This window comes from Asterias rubens, chromosome 11 (assembly GCF_902459465.1).
Source record: "Asterias rubens chromosome 11, eAstRub1.3, whole genome shotgun sequence".
NCBI lineage: Eukaryota > Metazoa > Echinodermata > Asteroidea > Forcipulatida > Asteriidae > Asterias > Asterias rubens.
In genome coordinates this window covers 4112432-4136108 of record NC_047072.1, presented here as the reverse complement: position 1 = coordinate 4136108, position 23677 = coordinate 4112432, and the positions used below count along the sequence as shown (strand labels likewise).

Below are 23677 nucleotides of genomic sequence, written 5' to 3'. Positions count from 1 at the left end.
GACATCGAATTAGCTCAACCTCTGTCTTCCCCTTAGCTTCACCCCATGAGACGGTTCCCACAGCACCAGTCTGCTTGCAGGCAGCTCAGAGTGCCTGTTTTTCCTGTCCTTAATGCAGGCAGCCAACTCTGTAGTGGTCTCTTTCCCAGCATCTCTCATCAAGACACTGACATAGCTCAACCTCTGTCTTCCCCTTAGCTTCACCCCATGAGACGGTTCCCACAGCACCAGTCTGCTTGCAGGCAGCTCAGAGTGCCTGTTTTTCCTGTCCTTTATGCAGGCAGCCAACTATGTAGTGGTCTCTTCCCCAGCATCTCTCATCAAGACACTGACATAGCTCAACCTCTGTCTTCCCCTTAGCTTCACCCCATGAGACGGTTCCCACAGCACCAGTCTGCTTGCAGGCAGCTCAGAGTGCCTGTTTTCCCCGTCCTTTATGCAGGCAGCCAACTCTGTAGTGGTCTCTTCCCCAGCATCTCTCATCAAGACACTGACATAGCTCAACCTCTGTCTTCCCCTTAGCTTCACCCCATGAGACGGTTCGCACAGCACCAGTCTGCTTGCAGGCAGCTCAGAGTGCCTGTTTTCCCCGTCCTTTATGCACCCAGGGGTAAATGGGTAACTGTAAGGGGAGAGATTGTTCTTGTTAATGGTTTAGCTGAGTAATAATTTAGTCGCAAATAATTGTTGCACAGGCTGCATACTCCCCAGGGAGCTGAGATGGTTTAAGGAATGATTAAGGCCCTGTGACCAGGGGTAATAATGTTGGAAGAGCTTTGAGAAGCCCTCGGGTGTGAAAAGGGCTAAATAAAAACTGGCTATTATTGTTTGTATAATAAGTCAAGGCCTGTAGTTTGTGTTTTGGACGGAATTTTTAAGCTCAGTGTGTTCTCTTAAAGGCACTAGGGTCGGTTTCACAAAGAGTAATGACTTGGGACTAGTCCTAGTAGATGTAAAAAAAGTGCGGCTAGTCCTAAGTTAGGATGAGTAACTCAAGACCAGTCTTTACTCTTTGTGAAATCTACCCCTGGACATGGTTTGTAATTACCCAAAATATCCATCAGCACAAAATCTTTAGTTGGTAACGAGCAATGGGGAGCTGTTGATTGTATGAAACAATGTGAGAAACGACTCCCTCTGAAGTAATGTAGTTTTTGATAGAAACATGATTTCTCATTTCAATAATTGAATCTGAAGTCTTTCTCAGGAATCCAAAAGCACACAAATTTCTGCAAAAAGGATGTTTGTTTTTTCCTTATTTTTGTGCGACTTATATGATCGATTGAGGCCAAATTTACACAGCTTTGTTTTTTCATAAATTGTTGGGCTACACCAAGTGTGAATACTGGTCTTTGACAATTACCAAACATGTCCAGTGCCTTTACAGTAATATTACTCTGGAGTTCTTTGTTCATGAATGTATGTACATTTCAAATCATTTTCACTTGTTACAGATTACTTGCAAAATCCAACAAATTATCGATGACAAGGAATGCTGTATGGGCCTTGTCCAATTTATGTAGAGGAAAGAACCCACCACCAACCTTTGATAAGGTAAGTATTTATTTCTATATGTTTGCAACGGGGATATTTTTGTTTTTAGACTTACACAACGATGTGTGTAGGCACTGCATACACAGTCCAGTGTAAGCACAGTATTCTCATCGGTTAAAACCAAAACGATTATTCTTTCCTCTGATGCAAATTTAATATATATTATATCGTTGCAGTACATACTGTTAAAATATAGGATTCAAACTTCCTCTAGCTACCGAGCAATCTCGGTGGTCGAGTTGGTGTGACAACCCTGCTCTATAATGCAAAGGTCATAGGTTCAAATCCCACCTAAGTAATATGCCTGTGATTTTTCTTTCTACTTTCAAAAAGGTCAAATCTTGTTTGTGTATTTGACGCTAGATACACTCCATGTGTCCTTGAGTCACATAATCCATTTGCCTTGTCCTTCAAATGGGATAAGAAGCTGTAGGTTCCATGCTTTATGTAATGCTCTTAAAAGAACCCAGTTACACTTACAGGTATCACTAAGAAAGGGGAATGCCTCATGCTTCTGTAAGTGGCTGCTTACTGCGCCGCAGCACCTTATACACCCTTACAAGGAGATTTCTGGAAATGAATAATAATGAGCGTCTGTAGATGAAGTGATATATAAAAAATAGTTATTAGGTGTTCGGGCAACAGCCCGAACAACTCTTTGATTTTTTAGGTGTGCGGGCAACAGCCCGAACAACTCTTTGATTTTGTTCGTGTTTTTTTTTTTTTTTTTTTTAGGTGTTCGGGCAAAAGCCCGAACAACTCTTTGTTTTCGTTCGTTTTTTTTTTTTTTTTTAGGTGTTCGGGCAACAGCCCGAACAACTCATTGATTTTGTTCGGTTTTTTTTTTTTTTTTTTTTTTTGGTTTTTCTTATTCTTCTCGCTGTCGATTGTCCGCAAGAAAAAGCATAGACGCGAAGCTTGCATTAAGTTGAAACTTTGCACACAGGTAGACAATAACCAGTAGATGATGCAAAAGTTGTTACGTCACGATGACGTCATCAGTTGACGAGATACACTCATTCAAAGTTTATTATTTCAAAAAATCATAACTTTTGATCTGCATGACGGATTTTTACAATCAATACATCATCGGAAAGGGCATTAAAAACTCCGTAAACGCCTCACAGACATGACCCCATTTTGATTTTGTCTTCCGGCTCAAAAGAGAGGTTGAAAATTTCAAAATTCACGTCTAAAGAACAACGTAAATCCCCGTTGGTATGTGCATAAACATTACACTTAGGCATACACACAACGTGTAGTGTATTAGCTGTGCGGTAGAGTCACGCTCCAGTGATCTTCCATAGAGCGCGAAAAAGCTTCATGTAGAATAGTCTTCGTTCAAGGCGTTTAACCTTTTGACCTTGTCTTCTGGTTCAAATCGAATTTATTGTACATTATCTACGACCGTACTGCGTTGATAACACCGGTTCCCGTCCGATCACTGAAGTTATGCAAAATCGGGCTTGGTCAGTACTTGGATGGGAAACCAATTGGCGACAAAATTTTGTATTATTTATTTTTTTATTTTATTTTTTATTCTCCTATAAATAGCTTCGTTTTTAGTCTATTTTCAAGGCGTTTTCAACTAACATTTATTTTCCGGTTAGTTAGTCTCTTCTTAAGTCGTCATTATGCATAAGGCTCCAACCACAAAAGCTATTTTGACAATCTATACATCATGTGAAAGGGCTTTAAGTACGTAGTCTGTTTTCAAGGCGTTTTCAACAAACATTTCCCTTCCAGTTAGTTAGTCTCTTCTCCAGTCGTCATTATGCATAAGTTCCTATGCCCTCAACCACAAAAGCTATTTTGACAATCTACATCATATGAAAGGGCTTTACGTACGTAGTCTGTTTTCAAGGCGTTTTCAACAAACATTTCCCTTCCGGTTAGTTAGTCTCTTCTCCAGTCGCCATTTTTCATCAGTTCACATTTCCTCGACCACAAAAGCTATTTTGACAATCTATACATCATATGAAAGGGCCTCACGTACTTCACAAAAATTGGTATGTTGGTGACCTTCTCTTGACCTTTTTACCTTTTTAAACCGGAAGTACCTGTAAAAGGCTTTGAAAAGGCATTATTTAAAGGCTTTTAGGTTGAAATGTACACTTTTTGATGCTTTACCATAAAATTATTTCACATCGAGAAAACTGTTTGGTTTTGATTTCTTTGCAATTTGACGAGCTATTAACAACACTTTTTCATTGATTCAAACACTGACCCAACAATAGCCGAACACCTAGTGTTTGTTTGTACAAACACTATATCTATTTTTTTTTTCTTATTCTTCTCGCTGTCGATTGTCCGCAAGAAAAAGCATAGATGCGAAGCTTGCATTAAGTTGAAACTTTGCACACAGGTAGACAATAACCAGTAGATGATGCAAAAGTTGTTACGTCACGATGACGTCATCAGTTGACGAGATACACTGATTCAAAGTTTATTATTTCAAAAAATCATAACTTTTGATCTACATGAGGGATTTTTACAATCAATACATCATCGGAAAGGGCATTAAAAACTCCGTAAACGCGTCACAGACATGACCCCATTTTGATTTTGTCTTCCGGCTCAAAAGAGAGGTTGAAAATTTCAAAATTCACGTCTAAAGAACAACGTAAATCCCCCGTTGGTATGTGCATAAACATTACACTTAGGCATACACACAACGTGTAGTGTATTAGCTGTGCGGGAGAGTCACGCTCCAGTGATCATCCATAGAGCGCGAAAAAGCTTCATGTAGAATAGTCTTTGTTCAAGGCGTTTAACATTTTGACCTTGTCTTCTAATTCAAATCGAATTTATTTTATATTATCTACGACCGTACTACGTTGATAACACCGGTTCCCGTCCGATCACTGAAGTTAAGTAAAATCGGGCTTGGTCAGTACTTGTATGGGCGACCAATTGGTGACCAAATTTTGTATGTTTCATTTTTTTATTTAATTTTTTCTTCTCCTATAAATAGCTTCGTTTTTAGTCTATTTTCAAGGCGTTTCCAACTAACATTTCTTTTCCGGTTAATTAGTCTCTTCTTCAGTCGTCATTATGCATAAGGCTCCAACCACAAAAGCTATTTTGACAATCTATACATCATATGAAAGGGCATTAAGTATGTAGTCTGTTTTCAAGGCGTTTTCAACAAACATTTCCATTCCGGTTAGTTAGTCTCTTCTCCAGTCGCCATTATTCATCAGTTCACATTTCCTCGACCACAAAAGCTATTTTGACAATCTGTACATCATATGAAAGGGCCTCACGTACTTCAAAAGAATTGGTATGTTGGTGACCTTCTCTTGACCTTTCTACCTTTTTAAACCGGAAGTGCCTGTAAAAGGCTTTGAAAAGGCATTATTTAAAGTCTTTTAGGTTGAAATGTAGTCTTTTTGATGCTTTACCATAAAATTATTTCACATCGAGAAAACTGTTTGGTTTTGATTTCTTTGCAATTTGACGAGCTATTAACAACACTTTTTCATTGATTCAAACACTGACCCAACAATAGCCGAACACCTAGTGTTTGTTTGTACAAACACTATATCTAGTTTTTATTTTTTTTTATTCTCCTATAAATAGCTTCGTTTCTAGTCTATTTTCAAGGCGTTTTCAACTAACATTTCTTTTCCGGTTGGATAGTCTCTTATTCAGTCGTCATTATGCATAAGGTTGCAACCACACAAGCTATTTTGACAATCTATACATCATATGAAAGGGCTTTAAGTACGTAGTCTGTTTTCAAGGCGTTTTCAACAAACATTTCCCTTCCGGTTAGTTAGTCTCTTCTCCAGTCATCATTATTCATCAGTCACATTTCCTCGACCACAAAAGCTATTTTGACGATCTATACATCATATGAAAGGGCCTGACGTACTTCACAAAAATGGGTATGTTGGTGACCTTCTCTTGACCTTTGACCTTTTTAAACCGGAAGTGCCTGTAAAATGCTTTGAAAGGGCATTATTAAAAGGCATTAAGGTGGAAATGTACACTTTTTGATGCTTTACCATAAAATTATGACACATCGAGAAAACTGTTTGGTTTTGATTTCTTTGCAATTTGACGAGCTATCAACAACACTTTTTTCATTGATTAAAAACACTGACCCAACAATAGCCGAACACCTAGTGTTTGTTTCTACAAACACTATATCTAGTTTTTTATATTATTCTTCTCGCTGTCGATTGTCCGCAAGAAAAAGCATAGATGCGAAGCTTGCATTAAGTTGAAACTTTGCACACATGTAGACAACAACCAGTAGATGATACAAAAGTTGTTACGTCACGATGACGTCATCAGTTGACGAGATACACTAATTCAAAGTTTATTATTTCAAAAAATCAAAACTTTTGATCTACATGACGGATTTTTACAATCAATACATCATCGGAAAGGGCATTAAAAACTCCGTAAACGCGTCACAGACATGACCCCATTTTGATTTTGTCTTCCGGCTCAAAAGAGAGGTTGAAAATTTCAAAATTCACGTCTAAAGAACAACGTAAATCCCCCGTTGGTATGTGCATAAACATTACACTTAGGCATACACACAACGTGTAGTGTATTAGCTGTGCGGGAGAGTCACGCTCCAGTGATCATCCATAGAGCGCGAAAAAGCTTCATGTAGAATAGTCTTCGTTCAAGGCGTTTAACTTTTTGACCTTGTCTTCTGGTTCAAATCGAATTTATTGTATATTATCTACGACCGTACTGCGTTGATAACACCGGTTCCCGTCCGATCACTAAAGTTAAGCAAAATAGGGCGTGGTCAGTACTTGGATGGGAGACCAATTGGCGACCAAATTTTGTATTATTTATTTTTTTATTTAATTTTTTCTTCTCCTATAAATAGCTTCGTTTTTAGTCTATTTTCAAGGCGTTTCCAACCAACATTTCTTTTCCGGTTAGTTAGTCTCTTCTTCAGTCGTCATTATGCATAAGGCTCCAACCACAAAAGCTATTTAGACAATCTATACATCATATGAAAGGGCATTAAGTACATAGTCTGTTTTCAAGGCGTTTTCAACAAACATTTCCCTTCCGGTTAGTTAGTCTTTTCTCCAGTCGTCATTATGAATAAGTTCCTATGCCCTCAACCACAAAAGCTATTTTGACAATCTACATCATATGAAAGGGCGTAGTCTGTTTTCAAGGCGTTTTCAACAAACATTTCCCTTCCGGTTAGTTAGTCTCTTCTCCAGTCGCCATTATTCATCAGTTCACATTTCCTCGACCACAAAAGCTATTTTGACAATCTATACATCATATGAAAGGGCCTCACGTACTTCAAAAGAATTGGTATGTTGGTGACCTTCTCTTGACCTTTTGACCTTTTTAAACCGGAAGTGCCTGGAAAAGGCATTATTTAAAGGCTTTTATGTTGAAATGCGATTTCTTTGCAATTTGACGAGCTATTAACAACACTTTTTCATTGATTCAAACACTGACCCAACAATAGCCGAACACCTAGTGTTTGTTTGTACAAACACTATATCTAGTTTTTATTATTATTATTAACGGGAAGGTACACATTTGGGAATTGTCAAAGACCAGTCTGCTCACTTGGTGTATCCCATCACAAGCATAAAATAACAAGCCTGTGAAAATTGAGGCTCAATCGGTCATCGAAGTTGCGAGAAAATTATGAAAGAAAAATAAAACCTTGTTGGACGAATTTGTGTGCTTTCACATAAAAATAAAAGACTTCTAGCTAGAAGTCTTTTATTATTTTAGTGAGAAAATACCTCTTTCTCAAAAACTACATTTCTTTGTTGTTTCTCACAATGTGTTATACTATCAACAGCTCGCCAATGCTCATTACCAAGTCAGTTTTTAAGTTAATATTTGTTTTGAGTAACTACCAAAAGTGTCACAGCAGGGATAAAACCCACACTCCAATGACTCAGCTATCAGAACTTGAGTCTGATACCCTTAGTCACTGGGACATAACATCAATCGATCGTCGTAGGCTACTCTGCCTGTTGACTTAAAAACCCTCTGGGGTTAATTTTGGGTGGTATGGTTGGCTTGTGCGTAAAGTGCTCACCACTCACCAAGGTGACCCCGGTTCGATTCCCGGCCGGGGCCATATGTGAGTTGAGTTGTGCGTTGGTTCTCTGCTGTGCCACAAGGGTTTTCCATATCATACGGTTTTCCTCCCTCGGAAAAAAAAAAAAAAAAAACACTTTTGATCTTTGTCTGTGCTCCGTGGTCATAATGGGTTGATGTGACTGGCAGCTGAATGTGCCCTTGCATGCCTGCTTCTCGACACGTTGTAGCCGCGTCCTTCGCAGTTCAGCTCTTAGCTGCGAGTAAGGATGATTAGCCCCCCCAAATTATTATTATTAATATATAGCTGGTGCAGGGATGATTTTGCATAGCTGTAGGGTCGACGCAAATAGTTCAGCCACTCTGAGGCTACTCCACCCTGGTGATTCTGTTGATCCAGCGGAGTTTGGGTCTTCCAACGGTGTCCAAGTGAAGTTCCATCAACCACTGCTGCTGCAAGACCACCCTGGCGTATTACATGGCAAAGCCAAGCAGCTTTTTTTGTTCCATGATTGTGTTGGCAGAGAGACACCACCTGTTGCCGATCAGCGCTTTGAGGGTTTCATTTATGACATAAAATGACTGGTTGTTTCTCTTATCTCTTTGTTTGTATGTTTAGGTAAAGACCTGCCTACCAGTATTATCCCGTCTATTATTCCATAATGATCAAGATGTATTAGCAGATGCTTGTTGGGCTTTATCGTATCTGTCTGATGGTCCTAATGAGAAGATTCAAGCTGTCATAGACAGTGGAGTATGCAGGAGACTAGTAGAGCTACTCATGTAAGTCATCTCAAACCCACCCACCCCCCACCTCAAAGTAAATGATAACCCTTATCCTACACCATACCACAGACCTGTATGCTCCGTTTTTGAAAGGGCAAGGGCACCCATTAAGGAAATTGTAAGTTTCTGCATAGCATTTCAAGGGGCACCAAGGCATTGACCAAGGGGCATGGAGGCAATCGCTGCCTCCGTGAAATATCATACAGCTGGAAATTTATAAGCAATAATTGCTGCTTCAGCAGCTTTATCAAATTGGGCCTTGTATCAAATCTAGAGGAGGTACATCATTTAGGCTGTATCCAATTGCCAGCTACGGCTACAACTGTTGCTAATAATGTTGCTAAAGGTCATCTTAGAATGTACTTCAATCCATAAGGCCTAAAAAAAAAAGTATGTTGGATTGCCCTATCCCGATTGACCGTAAAAGTAGAAAAATCTCGGTTGCGTTTTTTTTAATATTTTTTTTTTCGTTTGTTTTTCTCTTTTTTTACTTCCGCATTTTGATTTCATTAATATTTTATGCTTTCAAAATGGTAGATTTGACACAAATATTAGTTTTTGGCCGACTACTTACGGTCGACAGTAATAATTATCCAGTGCAATAGTCGTGGTTTCAACGTTCACAAAAACGCAACGTACAAAATGTAGATCGCTTTCCCTCACACGCACAGCTATAGGGTGAGCCTGTGTCACATATCAAACCACACGCCCGTTTATCCGACGTCATGCTTTCACAAGGAACCAGTCTAACACTCCATTGAACAGCAGAGGGCACTGTTGCCAGTAATGCCCATACATGTATCGCTCGTTTATTGAATGGACGAAAAACCTGGTGATTGAAATGACTCTTGTAAATTGTTTTTGAAGGAATTTGCCAAAATAAAGACGCAAAAACAGCGATTGAAGCAAGATGTATAAGATGATTAATACCTTGCTTGCTTGACAACTTGATCTTTCATGAAATGTTAATGCAGTTTTGGGCGTTCTTTGACATCTGGAAAAAGAAAAAAAAGGAAATAAATCCGACCGACCGACCCAAGCAAAAAATGGGGTGAAAGGGCAATCCAACATATATTTTTTTTTAGGCCTAATGATATGGTGATCTAGCCATAGCCGTAGCCAATTTGGACATGGCCTTCCATGTGAGGTACTCATTAAATATTGCATTTTGGTGTTTGGTGAAACAGGAATGCGTCTCAGAGTGTTGTATCTGCTGCCCTCAGAGCTGTAGGAAATATCGTCACAGGAGATGACATTCAAACACAGGTAGGACTTATTATTGGATAACAACTAACTGACAAATTAGGTATTTCACTGCCACAAACTTGTTTAAGTTGATTCCAAAATACAAGTACAGTTGAGAAAGAAAGTACATTTTACTCATTAATTAAAACAAGATATCATAATGCAAGCTGGTATTAAATCGATGCTGATTATATTGACTGGTCAGACAGTTGGAGGGTTAACTATTACTTTACTGTGGGTATGTAATTGCAGATAATCCTGAATTGTTCAGCTCTACCGTACCTCATGCACCTACTGAGTAGCCCTAAGGAATCTATTAGGAAAGAAGCTTGCTGGACTATCTCAAATATCACCGCTGGAAATAGACAACAGATACAGGTAAATAGTCAACAACATCGCATAATATTATACACATATTGACTGGCAATTATGAGGTAACTAGTGCCCGCTCGGGAACTAGTTCCCGCAAACACGCGCGCGATCACTAGACTATATTAGTTCATCCCACGTGACCGTATTTCAGCCAACAAGAATACAGAACAAGCAAGAGGTGTGTTATAATACTTTATAGAAAGAGGCGTTGTTCAAGTTAATATTTTGTATCCCTAATGCAAATTTCCATCTAAAATCATAGCCGCTGTTAAAATATAAAGAGGCTGCTTTCCAGTTTCTTGTGGCATTTCGTCAGCAATATTATGGTAAACACCCAGGACAGAAAGAATCAATAATGTTTAATATTTGGACAAATGGAAGAAACACTGATAGTATATGGAACCAGACTGTTTTTCCTTACAGCCGCAGTTTTTCTTTTACTTGCACCAGCAGCCTACCTGCATCTGTATAAATACACCTTATTTCACGTATTTCTGTGAGCTTTTTTACCGACATGTTCCCGCGGCCTGCTTACTTTTGCACTTCATAGTACGATATTACTCACACGTGAGGCTTGTACTCGTATAGGAAGAATAAGAAGAAGAAGAAGAAGAAGAAGAAGCCTCGGTCAGCTTACATTGTGTTTAATGGGAGTAAAACAATATAACCCTACTACAGGCGACTCCCGTTATTACGAGCTCGCATATTATGAGGTTCCGGTTAATACGAGTTTTTTGCTGCCCCATGCGTGTTTCAATGCATTAAAATATGGATTATACGAGCATGGTAGTAGCGAGAACACGGGTATAACAAGAACAATACAAAAACCAACAAAGGAAATACCTGTACAGACTGTAAAGTTATTTGTGGCTTTTAAGACACACAATAGAGGTGTTAAGTGGACGCTTCAAATAGCAACACTAATCCGAAACCGGGAGTCACAAGTCGGCAAGCAAGGTTGTTAATTCCAAACTCTGGACAATTGGTGGGATTAGGAAGCTTGCATGGTTCAAACAAGTGAGAAATCTTTAGAAAAGATACTGATCCAATGAGTTTATAAGCGAGTATGCAATTTCAGAAGAAAAAAAAACACCCGCAACTTACAAGCAAACTAGTTCTGTGATCAATATTATTTAATGCAAAAGCAAGTTTTTACCTGGTATCTCACATTGGCAATGAACCATTTAACATGACACAGGTGTTAACCAATGAAAATCAAGATTCCATTTTTAGTTAACTGCTAGCTGCGACTAGGTGTATTTCACGTGCACACACATGCGTGAGCTATATGACACGGAACAGAAAGATCTTCCCTGGTATCTCGCGTTAGCAATGGACCATCAATCATTTCACTGTTGGTTACCAATGAAAATCCAACTTTTATTTTATTGACTGCTACAGCTGAAGTTTTCACAATGTGTGCAATATGCATTGCAGCAGCAAGATTTTCCCTGGTATCTCGCGTAAGCAATGAACCATCAAGCATTGAACGGGTGGTTACCGATGAAAACCAAGACTCTAATTATTGGCAATAAACTGCCTGGGACCAAAGTTTTGCACGGGATCGGAAACTTCACAAAACAGTAACGCAAGTTAAAATCTCACTAATTTTTTAATCATGTAAAATGTAAATTGATTTTAAAATTGAATTTAAAACTAAACTAACTTAATTAATACAGTTTTATTAGCCTAAGTTTGTGCTTGTTTGTGCAGTACATCACACACTCCTCTGTGCACACAGTAGTCAATTGCAGCTCCGCCATGCATCTGTGTACACACGTGCAGCCATTATGTCATGTACACGTACATGTGTTGTGTTCATGCACAATGATGACGTGTGTATCTATATTTAGCGCGCTGCGTTGAAGACGAGGTTCGGATAATACAAGGAAAATGGGCCAGTCTGGCGGACCTAGTATTAACGGGAGTCGACTGTATAGTGTATATTATTAAACGTGTATTTTTCTACGTACAACAGTCCGTCATTGATGCTAATATCATCCCAGCTCTAGTAGATGTTCTTGGAAAGGCTGAATTCAAGACAAGAAAAGAAGCTGCCTGGGCCATCACAAATGCTACCTCTGGTGGTGGCGCTGAACAGATCAGGTAGTTTGTTTTCCTACTTTGTAATCCTACCAACCCCAAATCCTCCATGATCCATAAGATAAAGTGACCAGAGTTTAAGCATTTGATTTGGCACAGCCAAACAAACTGGGCCCAGTTTTGTAGCGCTGCTTAACGGTAAGCAAATATTTGTGCTTACTGTAGCAGATAAATCCTGCTAAGGTGCCAGCGTATTCCACAGGTTAGGCATAATATAAAAAAATGTTAAGTTGGCGTAACCCGACCGACCCTAAAAATACGGCCGACCCTGGATATTTTTATTTTTTCATGGGAAGAAATTTAATGATTACAATCTTTTTAAATTAGTTATAAATACGTTAAAACCATTTCTGACTGTTTCTCACTGTTGACTGACGCTCCCCGCACCTGGAACTTGCATGACTTGCACAATGTTGCACCATAACTTTCTCTATGGTTGCACCAACGACCAAATGGTACATGCAGCAGAAGATTACGCAGGCTCTACAGCAATGTACAGTACATACATGTACATACGGAGGTATTCGTTAGATGCACCATTGGTACATGGCTCGGTCGGTACTCTACACAGGCTGCTTTCTTGGAAGTCTGGTTCAGTGCCCGCTAGAGCTACGTATGCGTATGTCTCCAACCCCAGGGTTATGATCGAGCAAAAGAAAATGGCGCGGTGAGATCGTACACCATTGGGAACGAGGTTGCCGTGAGGGCTCTCTACATGAAAAATATGGTAGCCTCGTCCTAGATTGTTGCACGGCGCAGACTAATACATACAATATGACAAAATATTTTGCTATTTATTTTGCATTCAAAAAATTGTTTGTTAGAATATAAATTATTTTAATTATTGTTCCAGCCTTTTACTCAATAAAAAATGATATTAACACTTTCTAAACATTGCAAGTTATTTTGTGACCCCGGCGATGGCCCCGTGTTTGCATACGGCACCGTTGTTTACACATATCAACATGGAGTCCGGTTCCGAAGGGTACAGTGTTTCCATCAAGGGAAAATGTGAATCTGCGGTCATTTTTGATCCTTTAAAGCGGATGAATTTAAGTCAACAGCTGAAGGTAAAAGGAAGAATTGGGTCATTTTCGTTGCTGGGAGGGGGGGGAAAAAACAAATTAATACCGACCGACCCTATTTTTGGGGGCCTGTTACGCCAAAATAACATTTTCTTTTTTTTAATGCTATGTTCACCATGGATTTACATTGTGATGTCAATTATTTTTGTGTAGTCAATACCGGGAGGTTAGCATGCCTTTTTGTGTAGTCAATACCGGGAGGTTAGCATGCCTTTTTGTGTAGTCAATACCGGGAGGTTAGCATGCCTTTTTGTGTAGTCAATACCGGGAGGTTAGCATGCCTTTTTGTGTAGTCAATACCGGGTGGTTAGCATGCCTTTTTGTGTAGTCAATACCGAGAGGTTAGCATGCCTTTTTGTGTAGTCAATACCGGGAGGTTAGCATGCCTTTTTGTGTAGTCAATACCGGGTGGTTAGCATGCCTTTTTGTGTAGTCAATACCGGGAGGTTAGCATGCCTTTTTGTGTAGTCAATACCGGGAGGTTAGCATGCCTTTTTGTGTAGTCAATACCGGGAGGTTAGCATGCCTTTTTGTGTAGTCAATACCGGGTGGTTAGCATGCCTTTTTGTGTAGTCAATACCGGGAGGTTAGCAGGGCTAAGAAATTGGGCCCTGTTCTTTGCAAGAGTTCAGGTGTAGCAGTTTAGTCATTTGCATCAGGAGTTAACACATTGAAAACAGCTTTACCCATTCATTGAAAGTCAGTACCCATAGATATCCAAACACTCCAAATTCCTTCAAAATCCTTCCCATGGTTTTGTCTGATTTTTGGAGATGTAGTACTGTACTTCCAAACGTCGCCACCCACTCTCAGCCTGGGGCCAGGCAAACAAGTGTTGCTAGTGTTTTTGAGGTACCATAGAGTGAAGTACTCTAAAGGGTTGTGGAGTAACTCTAGCTAATGAAAATGGGGTTAATGTTAATAGATAATAATGGTAACTGACATTTATATGAGCAGTGGGGGGGGGGCCGTGACCCCCTTTTCTTCGCAGCAAACTTTTTTCAGGCTCTGAGGGAAAGAGTCATGGCATCCCTGAAAGATTAGTGTCAAAATCTTGCAAATAGATTGATTTGTTTGGTTCTAGATTTATTGTTGAACACAACTGCATTCCACCGCTGTGTGATCTACTGACAGTGATGGATCCTAAGATTGTTCAGGTAGCCTTGAATGGTCTGGATAATATCTTAAAGCTTGGTGAGCAAGATGCCAAGACTATGGGAGCACAGAACCAATATGCTCTCATTGTTGAGCAGTGTGGAGGTAAGGTCATTCTTCAGTTCTTTACTAAATTAGGTATTTAGCCCTGTTCGCATTGGACTTAATTTGGCTAAACTAACCGTGCCAATGGGTAACTTACCCATTTTAAGTCCAATGTGAACAGCCCAGGAAGTTAAGGTAACTTACCTGACCCGAATGGCTAGTTTGCCCGAGCCAAAGGTGCCCGGTTAAATTGACCAGGTTAGTTTAACCGAGCCGAAAAGTCCAATGCGAACGCGATCAGGGTAAAAGCCGTCCCGGTAAAAAGCCACATCCGATCCCCGATCTACCTGCAGCCAAGTGATTGTGTGATGACACATCGTACATCGTGCATTGTGTACATGGACGGAAGCTCGGTTGCACTCAATGCATTCTCGCTGTCATGCACCCCTGTCAAAGGTCACTGCGATAGCGCCCTCTTGCGTTTTTCTTAAGTTAGTCGATATGTGTTTTACTGATCGTGTCGGTTAGTTTACTCACTTCAATAATCTAAGTGCGGACGCTGGTAAGTTTCCCCTTTTGGAATGTTAACCACTGTCTCGGTCAAACGTTAGTCCAATGCGAACACGGCTTTAGAGTGTTTACTACTGTGGCTGTACTGAATATTGATTGGCAGCATATTGCGCCACAGCATCTTGTAAACCATTACCTGGTGCTATGTAAAAAGGAGTTGCTGAAGTGCAATCAGGGGTCAATCTGTGCTAGGCAGCACAGTGTATTTTGCTCAGAGTGCTGGGTTGTTAGTTCTTAGCGGCCCGCCTAGCACCAACCACCATGGTTACAACACTGCAGTGTTGTGTTGTGTTGTAGCTAGACCAATTTTAGTTGTAGGTTCTAAATCCAATTTAGTCCACCAACCACCATCGTGGCTGCAACACTGCTCATGAGCAGTTTTGGGGATTACCATTGTGATATTTCACCTTCAACTCTTGTCTAATTTCTTCGCCAGGCATTGATAAGATAGAGTTCCTACAATCGCATGAGAATCAAGATATCTACCAGAAGGCCTTTGATATCATTGATCGTTACTTCAGTAGTGGAGAAGAAGACACCAAACTGGCCCCTAAGATTGATGAGAATGCTCAAGTCTTTGAATTTGCTGCTCAAGAGAACATAGATGACTTCCAGTTTTGAAGAGACACGGAGACGCCTTAAGTCACGAGTGGCGCTAAATGATTTATGAGATGGGGTAATGTATAAGCTGAACTGTGTACGATGGAGTTGTGAAAAGCAGATTTATCCTCCAATGTTAATTCTATGGACATATTTTGAGCTCTCTGTTCAGCAGAAAGTCCCAGCAAACAGTTCCTCCCGAACTCCTGCCTCGGCACTATTTCATAAAGCTGCCAAGTTTCATAAGCACAGACAAATCTTACTTGGCAGAAACAAGTTGCCAACCATGCAGTGTTAACTGCTGCTCACTAAAATCCCCTGCCTAAGATCTGCTTAGGAAATGATTGACAAGTAACTTGAACCATGCCGCAGCTTTATAAAATAAGTGTCATCGAAAACACAATCATCCCCCCCCCCATGTTTAGCCGGTTTGTATCCCGCATGCGAGAGAGTTCTGTGTTGGTTACATCATGGAGGTAACTAGTTGCTGACTTCATATGTAGGCCATTTCCAACTTATCATTGATGGGTAAATGTGATGAAAACCAGAAGAAAATGTGAAAGCTTGGTGTGGATAGGTACAAGTATGATAGCTAGACCTCTCAAGTTGTCGGCCCAGCTGGTGTATCAACAAGTATAACTAGCTTAAAGTCCCAAGGGAAGGAGATTGTATGTGAGATTAGTGCGTTGGAGATAGAGTTGTATGTGAGTGTATTGTGTGGTGATTTCTATCTGTTTGAAAGACAATAATAAGATATAAGTCAATACTAAGCATCCTTTTTTTCATCTTGCTCTCCCCAAATAAGAACAATGAGCTTCACCAGATTTTTACTATAATTAAAAAACTTCATTTTACTGAGGAGAACTATTTGAAATGAAGGATGATGGTTTTTAATAGAAATTCCACCAATAAATCTGATTTGGTTTTTTGTGTGCGTTATCGTGACTTAAAACCTTTGAAATAATAAGAAACAATGATTCACAAAATGCTGCTGTATAAGCCATCTTCGGATTTCTTCCTTTATGCATAACAGAAAAATTAAAATCTTAAACAAATATATAAAAAGAATGGAAGTGGTGAAGATTTTGCTACAAAATATTAAGAATTGAAATATGTGATAAGGGAGATGTTATAAAAAAGTAGGGGGTGCAACATGGGTGTAAGCAGAGCCATTTATTGACAGGGTTGCAACAACTTAATAACAAAGCTCTGGGTTTTAGGTAAATTTCATAGAAAGTATGACACCTGTCATTCAATCAATTTAGAACAATAGTGGTTAAGTGTACATATGCACAGAACCAGTCCCAGGAAATGACGTTGCATAGTATTTTGGCTGGTAACCTTTTGCTTGGCCCATTTCCGGGTAGTTCTTGTAATGCAACAAAGGTTTGGTTTACAAATCAGAGGAATCCGTTTGATGCTTTTAGTCTGCCTTAATATCAAACTCAATTACTGCTGTTTTTGAATGATTCATATACATTGTAACTACAATTAAAATAAAATAAAATAAAATTGCAATTTCGACTACATTTTTTTATGTGAACTTACAAAATGTAATGTGCCACACACTTTGAACACCCTCATTTAACCCTCCTGCTATTGGTACCATTATTCAATCTGTCTTATGTTGATAGCTGATCATGGTTTCATGTAAATGGTTGTGGAATCAACGAAGCACAATTAAATATACCATGTTGTACCTACCTTATAAAGGCACTGGACACTATTGGTAATTACTCAAAATAATTGTTATCATAAAAACTTACTTGGTAACGAGCAATATGGGGAGCTGTTGATAGTCTAAAACATTTTGAGAAACGGCTCCCTCTGAAGTAACATAGTTTTTGAGAAAGAGGTAATTTTTGACTCAAATATTAAGATACTGCAGGCCTTAAGTTTTATTTTTAAGATCTAAAACCGCACAAATTTGTGCAACAAGTGTTTGGGATACACCAATTAAGAATACTGGTCTTTGACAATTACCTAAGGTGTCCAGTGCCTTTCAAAAAAAAAAAAATAAAAAAAATAAAAAAATATTAAAAATACTAAATGATGAATATTCAACAGTGTGTGATGTGGGAAGTCTGATGGAGAATTTTTTATGATGCGGGTCAAACCAGCTTTTTTGAGCGATGTATGTTTTTGTATGTGTGTGTTAAATACTGTAAAACAGTGTGTTGTGCATTATACATGTATGTAGAACAAAATATGAACTCAGTAAGGAAAATGTTGAAGTAAGGCAATTTAGTTTCTCTACCAGGGATGTATATTGCCCTCATGAGACAAGGGAGTTACACGTGTATATTGCCCTGGTTGTCTGGTTTTACACAGAGGGCATGTACAGCACCCAAGGATGATGTACATGTGTATTTAATGCCCCGATGAGTCGATGTTACGAGGATGTTACATTGCCCTGTCTGGGTTTTCACTATAGGCATGTAGTACACCAAAGGATGTATATTGCCTTAAGGAGACGAGGATGTTATATTGCCCTTCTAGTCTAGGTTTACTCAAAGGGCTCGTAGAACACCCTAGGATGTGTGTATTGCACTAAGGACTCAGTGTTACAAGGAAACATATTCTTGCGTTGGTTGTCTGGGTAACTCAGAGGGCACGTAGCATACAAAAGGATGTGCAGTATATTGCCCTAAGGAGTTATATTGCCCTGGTTATCAGACTGTACACTTACTTAAGGCAATAATGGCACACCCATTGCCCTGAAGAGTCAACAGTCTGCTGTGAAGTACATGTAATATTTCCCTCATATTTTACCTGAGGATACATTGTACATAATGCTCTGAGAGACCACCATATGAGGGATTTTTTTTTATCCAAGGCACATGTAGTCAATGTTTACCAGTGAGCTTACTGTATATTGACTGAAATGTTAGCTAGTCTTCAGGCAATATTAATTCAGTACACTTTTGTTGTCTCCTTGTCCTAGTGGTAGACTACAATTGTATGTAATACTGGCTTCTCATTTGCCTTCTTGTTCTGTCTCTGTGATGTATGTGGTAAACTAATGGAATGAAATATTGTAAAACCTTCCTACTTTTATACAATGTGCCAATAAGTAGATTTTACCATTTATCTCTGTAATGGTTTTAAACAACTTTGTACAGAACTATAGACAGTGCAAGTCTCACGCATATTCAAAACATTCTGGACCATGTTTTGAAGGAGAGCAAACTTGCACACTTTAACGGGTCCCGATGTTCGAATACCAGCAAGACTTGCACAATGTGAAGTCTATTGTGATCAGTAACCACAAAGTTGCAGGCTGCTTAAGCTTTTTTCAGGAAAAACCCTGGATGAATTGATCAGACAGTAGGGGGGTTTTAAAGTACATGTTTCTCTCATCATAGAGTCAATATACAAGAACAACTAAGCAGGGAACCAGTCAAAACCTGTTATACAGTTCATGTTATTTTGGCTGGTAACTTGATTCTGCTAAGCACAACTCATCTTTGCTTAGCAAGTTGAGGCTCTATTATGTATACACAGTGGATCTATATTTCATTTCACCTCAGTTCTTAAATCTGCTTGGAAAAAAATTGAATTGCCTTGGATTAGTAATTATATATCTCTCCCTTTTACCATTCCTGTATGTTTCCCTTTCAAAACTAAGTTGATTTTACTGCCAGGAAGAGTTGCTTAACCCTCTAAAAGAAATACAGTATTCAGTGTAAATAATACATTTGTTTTTGTTCTGTGAAGCTTGGTAAACTATTGCACAATATTGTATAGTGTAGTGTAAAACACAGATCACAAAACTGTCCCCTAAACTGAAAAGACATTGGCTAACTTGTTCTTTAGGTACATTAATCCTGTGTTACATGAAAAATGAAAAGACAAGCCCCGTTGTCCTAGCCTCATTAATGAAAAACATCAAAGTGTAATGTGACATGCACATTAAACTAAATAGTTTTGCATTGCGAGCATGGAGGGTAAGGCTTTATGGTTTGTGAAAGAAATTCATTTTGTTGCCATTTCTTTTACATTTATCGTTATTTTACCATTAGAAAATGTCATCAAATGTCAATCCTTTTTTCCTAAACTTTTTCCGGCTTTGCAATACTTTTCAAATGGGCTGAGACTAAGTACACTGTACAGTGAAACAGATACTTCTTTTTAAAAAGGCATCAAATATTTATTAAATTTCTAATCTGATTTTACATTGTGGCTAGATGACTATTGTGTTGTCAATAAACTTAATTGCCAAACCATGATTTTGATACTTTGCAATGATGCTCTCACATTTGAAGAAACCCACATAAATAATGTATTGACCTTGAATTTGACATTGATGTTACACTTTTGTGTTGGTGGATGGTTACACCTTTCAAAAAGCTTTTCTTTTGATGTGAATGATGGAAATATTGATTGATTTATCCATTTTCTTGATGCCTGCTGATCTTAAAATACTATAACACAATAAATCTATCAAGCTTTTTCGTAGTTTTACTTGTTTTACAGTTGATACCCTGAAATATTTCATCTTGTTGCTAAGGCCCTTTTCACAACCACTGTTGTGGATTGAGCTCAGACTTAGATTCAGGCTCAGACTTGGCCTCCGACTGAGGCTCCTACTGAGGCACCAGCTATACATGTAGCTTAGTCAAAGCCCAAGTCTGGTTCAGTCTCCAGAGCTTACGCCCCGGCTTAGGCTCCAGCTATACATGTAGCTTAGTCAAAGCCCAAGTCTGGTTCAGTCTCCAGAGCTTACGCCCCGGCTTAGGCTCCAGCTATACATGTAGCTTAGTCAAAGCCCAAGTCTGGCTCAGTCTCCAGAGCTAACGCCCCGGCTTAGGCTCCAGCTATACATGTAGCTTAGTCAAAGCCCAAGTCTGGCTCAGTCTCCAGAGCTTATGCCCCGGCTTAGGCTCCAGCTATACATGTAGCTTAGTCAAAGCCCAAGTCTGGCTCAGTCTCCAGCCTTGGCTTAGATTAAGACTCCAGCTTTCGCCCCGGCTTAGGCTCCAGCTTTACATGTAGCTTAGTCAAAGCCCAAGTCTGGCTTAGACTCCAGCTGAGGCCTGTTACTCTTTTTTAAGCTCTTTTTGAGAGCTTTGTGGTTTGTTTTACACCTAAAGGAAACACTCTCGTAATACTTTTTTTGGAAACTGTCAATTGATTCTATTTATGTTTAGTCTATAAAGTTGCTGTCAACTGGTATACTGCTTTCAGCAATCGCTATGCTAGACATTTGACCGATTGATGCTGATTACCAGCTAGTACAATTGATGTACATAAATATAGTTTAACCAAAATACAAGTCAATCTGAGGTTATTTTTCAGTGTTTTGCCGACTTTCATCTGAGTAACATGGCATGACATCAGACCTGTTTGGGTTATTCTTGTTATTAAACTCAATCTATGTCCTTCATTGTTTTGGGGGCTCATAATTCATTGTACATTTGTCCAAGTTATTGATTTAGTTGTTGATAGCTTGCTTTTATCACCTGATTATTTTGCCCTGTTTGACAACAATAAATGTGGATGAATTGTTGCTTAGCATTGTAGACCACAGAGAGCATCTTACTTGAATCTACGGGCAAGTTCGAGTGTGCACTATGGTTAACTAAAAGGTTGACTATTCTGACTCGAACCCAGATTGGTCGACCATTGGTTGACTACTGTGGTCGACTGATTGAAACCAGCCTCAGGACCATGGTTTCTTCTGTGGTCATGATAGAACTTGTGTTTGTTTGACAGTGAGTAGGTAAAGCATTGAGTAGCCAGGTTGGTTTATGGTGAAGTAGAGTTATTGAACCAGCCTCGGGACCATGGTTTCTTCTGTGGTCATGATAGAACTTGTGTTTGTTTGACAGTGAGTAGGTAAAGCATTGAGTAGCCAGGTTGGTTTATGGTAAAGTAGAGTTATTTTAAGTTGGATGTAAACACTTGTTGTCAAACATCCATGTTCATACTAACATGTAGTGTAAATGTAATAACTGTAATATAGTAAGTGCAAACAAAAACACATCAAAACTTGTATAAAAAAAAGCAAACATACCTTCAAGTAAATATATAAAAACATGTCTGAAAATATATACATTATTATATCATATACATGTGTTAAAATAAACACAAACAAAGTACTTGATTATATTGTACATACTTAATGTAAACATTTCATGCAAAATTACATAAATTTATTTTTTACAAGAAAACAACTGACATGCATTTAACTCTCTTAAAACAAAAAAACAAGTGCAAGATATTAAAAGATTTATTTGAAAATATTAACACATTTCAAGCACATTTTATTGCCATTAATACATTTTGTACTAATAATAAAATAACATTCTTAAAAACACGAACATAAAATATTTAACATTTTTTGTAAATCTGGGCCAGGAAACAGTTGTTGACTCATTCTATGAAATCTGGTTATTTTTTCCTATGCAAATTTAGTTATTTCGAATCTCTGAGCTGTCGCTGTGACGTTTACCATGTTTGATTTATAAAGATTCTACTTGTTCATTTAATAATTACTTTTACCTCAACATTTTCAGTTTTGTTTCTTAATTCTTCAGCTCAGGAAAATTCAAACAATAAAACTATTTTGACTAGAAACTCAAAGTTATTTATTGTTTCCTATAATGTGTACAACAGTATGTGGACTGAATCACACAGTCAAAATGTATTTTCATGTGTGTTTTTTTATAATATGTATTTTTTTCAAATTGAACAATCTGCCGCCATCTGTTGTCTGAATTCCTGACTGCAGTACCAATGATGAATACTGAATTGCATCATATTAAAAGTGCCAGACTATTCTGCCCCACAGACAGTCCTAATTTTGGTTTAATTGATTTGAGAGATGATTGCAAATTTAGGATCAATCTCTATCAGACATGAAACAGTTAAATTTATCACAAAATACTAACACGCATGCACTGCAAATTTTAATTCAAAAGGTGCTCATTTTTGTAAAGGAAATCAGCAAAAAAATGTACTCTTTGGTTTTCTTTCGTGTTTGGTAAAACAGGCAGCTGCAGTTTCAACAAATTTGTTTTCTACATATTTTTCAAACATTACCAGCAGTTCTTGGTGATTTGCTGTTTAGTTAAAAAGTGTCAACTACACACCAATAAGCTTTCTAGTTTCTTTTGGATTATGCCAACACATTTCTCCTTTATTTGGTTTATGCAAACAATATTAGCTTCACTCTCAGTGATATGTTAACACCAATTTTACAAAGTGCACACTGATAAACTAATAAATAATAACATTGTCTCAGAATACTTTAGGCATAGGTTTGACAAAACCAAATTATGTAATGCCTTTTGCCAAATGTAGTCATCCCGTGTTAAGTAATTGTTGATATTACTGCACATGAGTTCAAGAGTCATGATTGGTATTGCAAATATGTTAGTGACATGAAGCTTTCAGTGGCAAACAAGTATACACATATAGCAACATCTCATTCAAAACAAATTACTGCAATGTGTTGTTCTGAGCTTTTTTTTTTTGGGGGGGGGGGCGACGGTGATAATGAGTTGATAATTAGTGACAGTTACACATATTTAGGAAACACATCAATATTTAAATTTGTTTAAAACAGTTTTTTTACAGTTTACATCTGAAAGCAGATCATTTGCCACATTTTTACGAAGTGTTTTTGAAATTGAAAGTTCAAATAGTGGATAAATTAAATACTTTTTGGTTGACTTCAATAATTCTTATTATAATTCTTGAGCAACAGAAATTTTGCCAACTTGTTAAACTGAGCTGTAAAAAAAACTATGCAAAAATTTTAAGGAAAAAGTATGCTCAGATAAAAAATAATTCCAAATACGAGAGCAGATTGTTCTGTTATATATTTCCAATTTTTCCCAAAGTTTTGATGTGCAATCTTTTTATTTGACAAACTTTTTCATTTATCAACAAAAATCAGTTATCTTTTTGATGTGTTTAAATTCTAAATTGCTAAACTAAACAAAGCAAAGCTGTATTTAGGAAAAGTTATTTAAAAACAATTTAAAAATTAATATTACTAATTGACGAAATCAAGTGGATGATGTTGAATCAATATTAATAGTTGGTGAAAACCTTCACTCTGCAATTCTTTTTCAAGCTGCCTTTTCAAATTCCAAGGATGCAAA

At 38.3% G+C, this 23677-nt stretch overlaps 1 protein-coding gene across 1 annotated transcript in view; it reads left to right on the top strand.

Annotated features, from left to right (window-relative positions):
• LOC117296357 (importin subunit alpha-7-like) overlaps positions 1-17347 on the top strand; it is a 46805-nt gene extending 29458 nt beyond the window's left edge. The window contains exons 8-14 of the mRNA XM_033779236.1: positions 1455-1554; positions 8225-8388; positions 9579-9657; positions 9889-10014; positions 11987-12114; positions 14281-14456; positions 15403-17347. Of these exons, the coding sequence (XP_033635127.1) occupies positions 1455-1554; positions 8225-8388; positions 9579-9657; positions 9889-10014; positions 11987-12114; positions 14281-14456; positions 15403-15587 (958 nt within the window). The 3' untranslated portion in view covers positions 15588-17347. The remainder of the gene's footprint in view (positions 1-1454; positions 1555-8224; positions 8389-9578; positions 9658-9888; positions 10015-11986; positions 12115-14280; positions 14457-15402) is intronic.
• The last annotated feature ends 6330 nt before the right edge of the window (positions 17348-23677 follow it).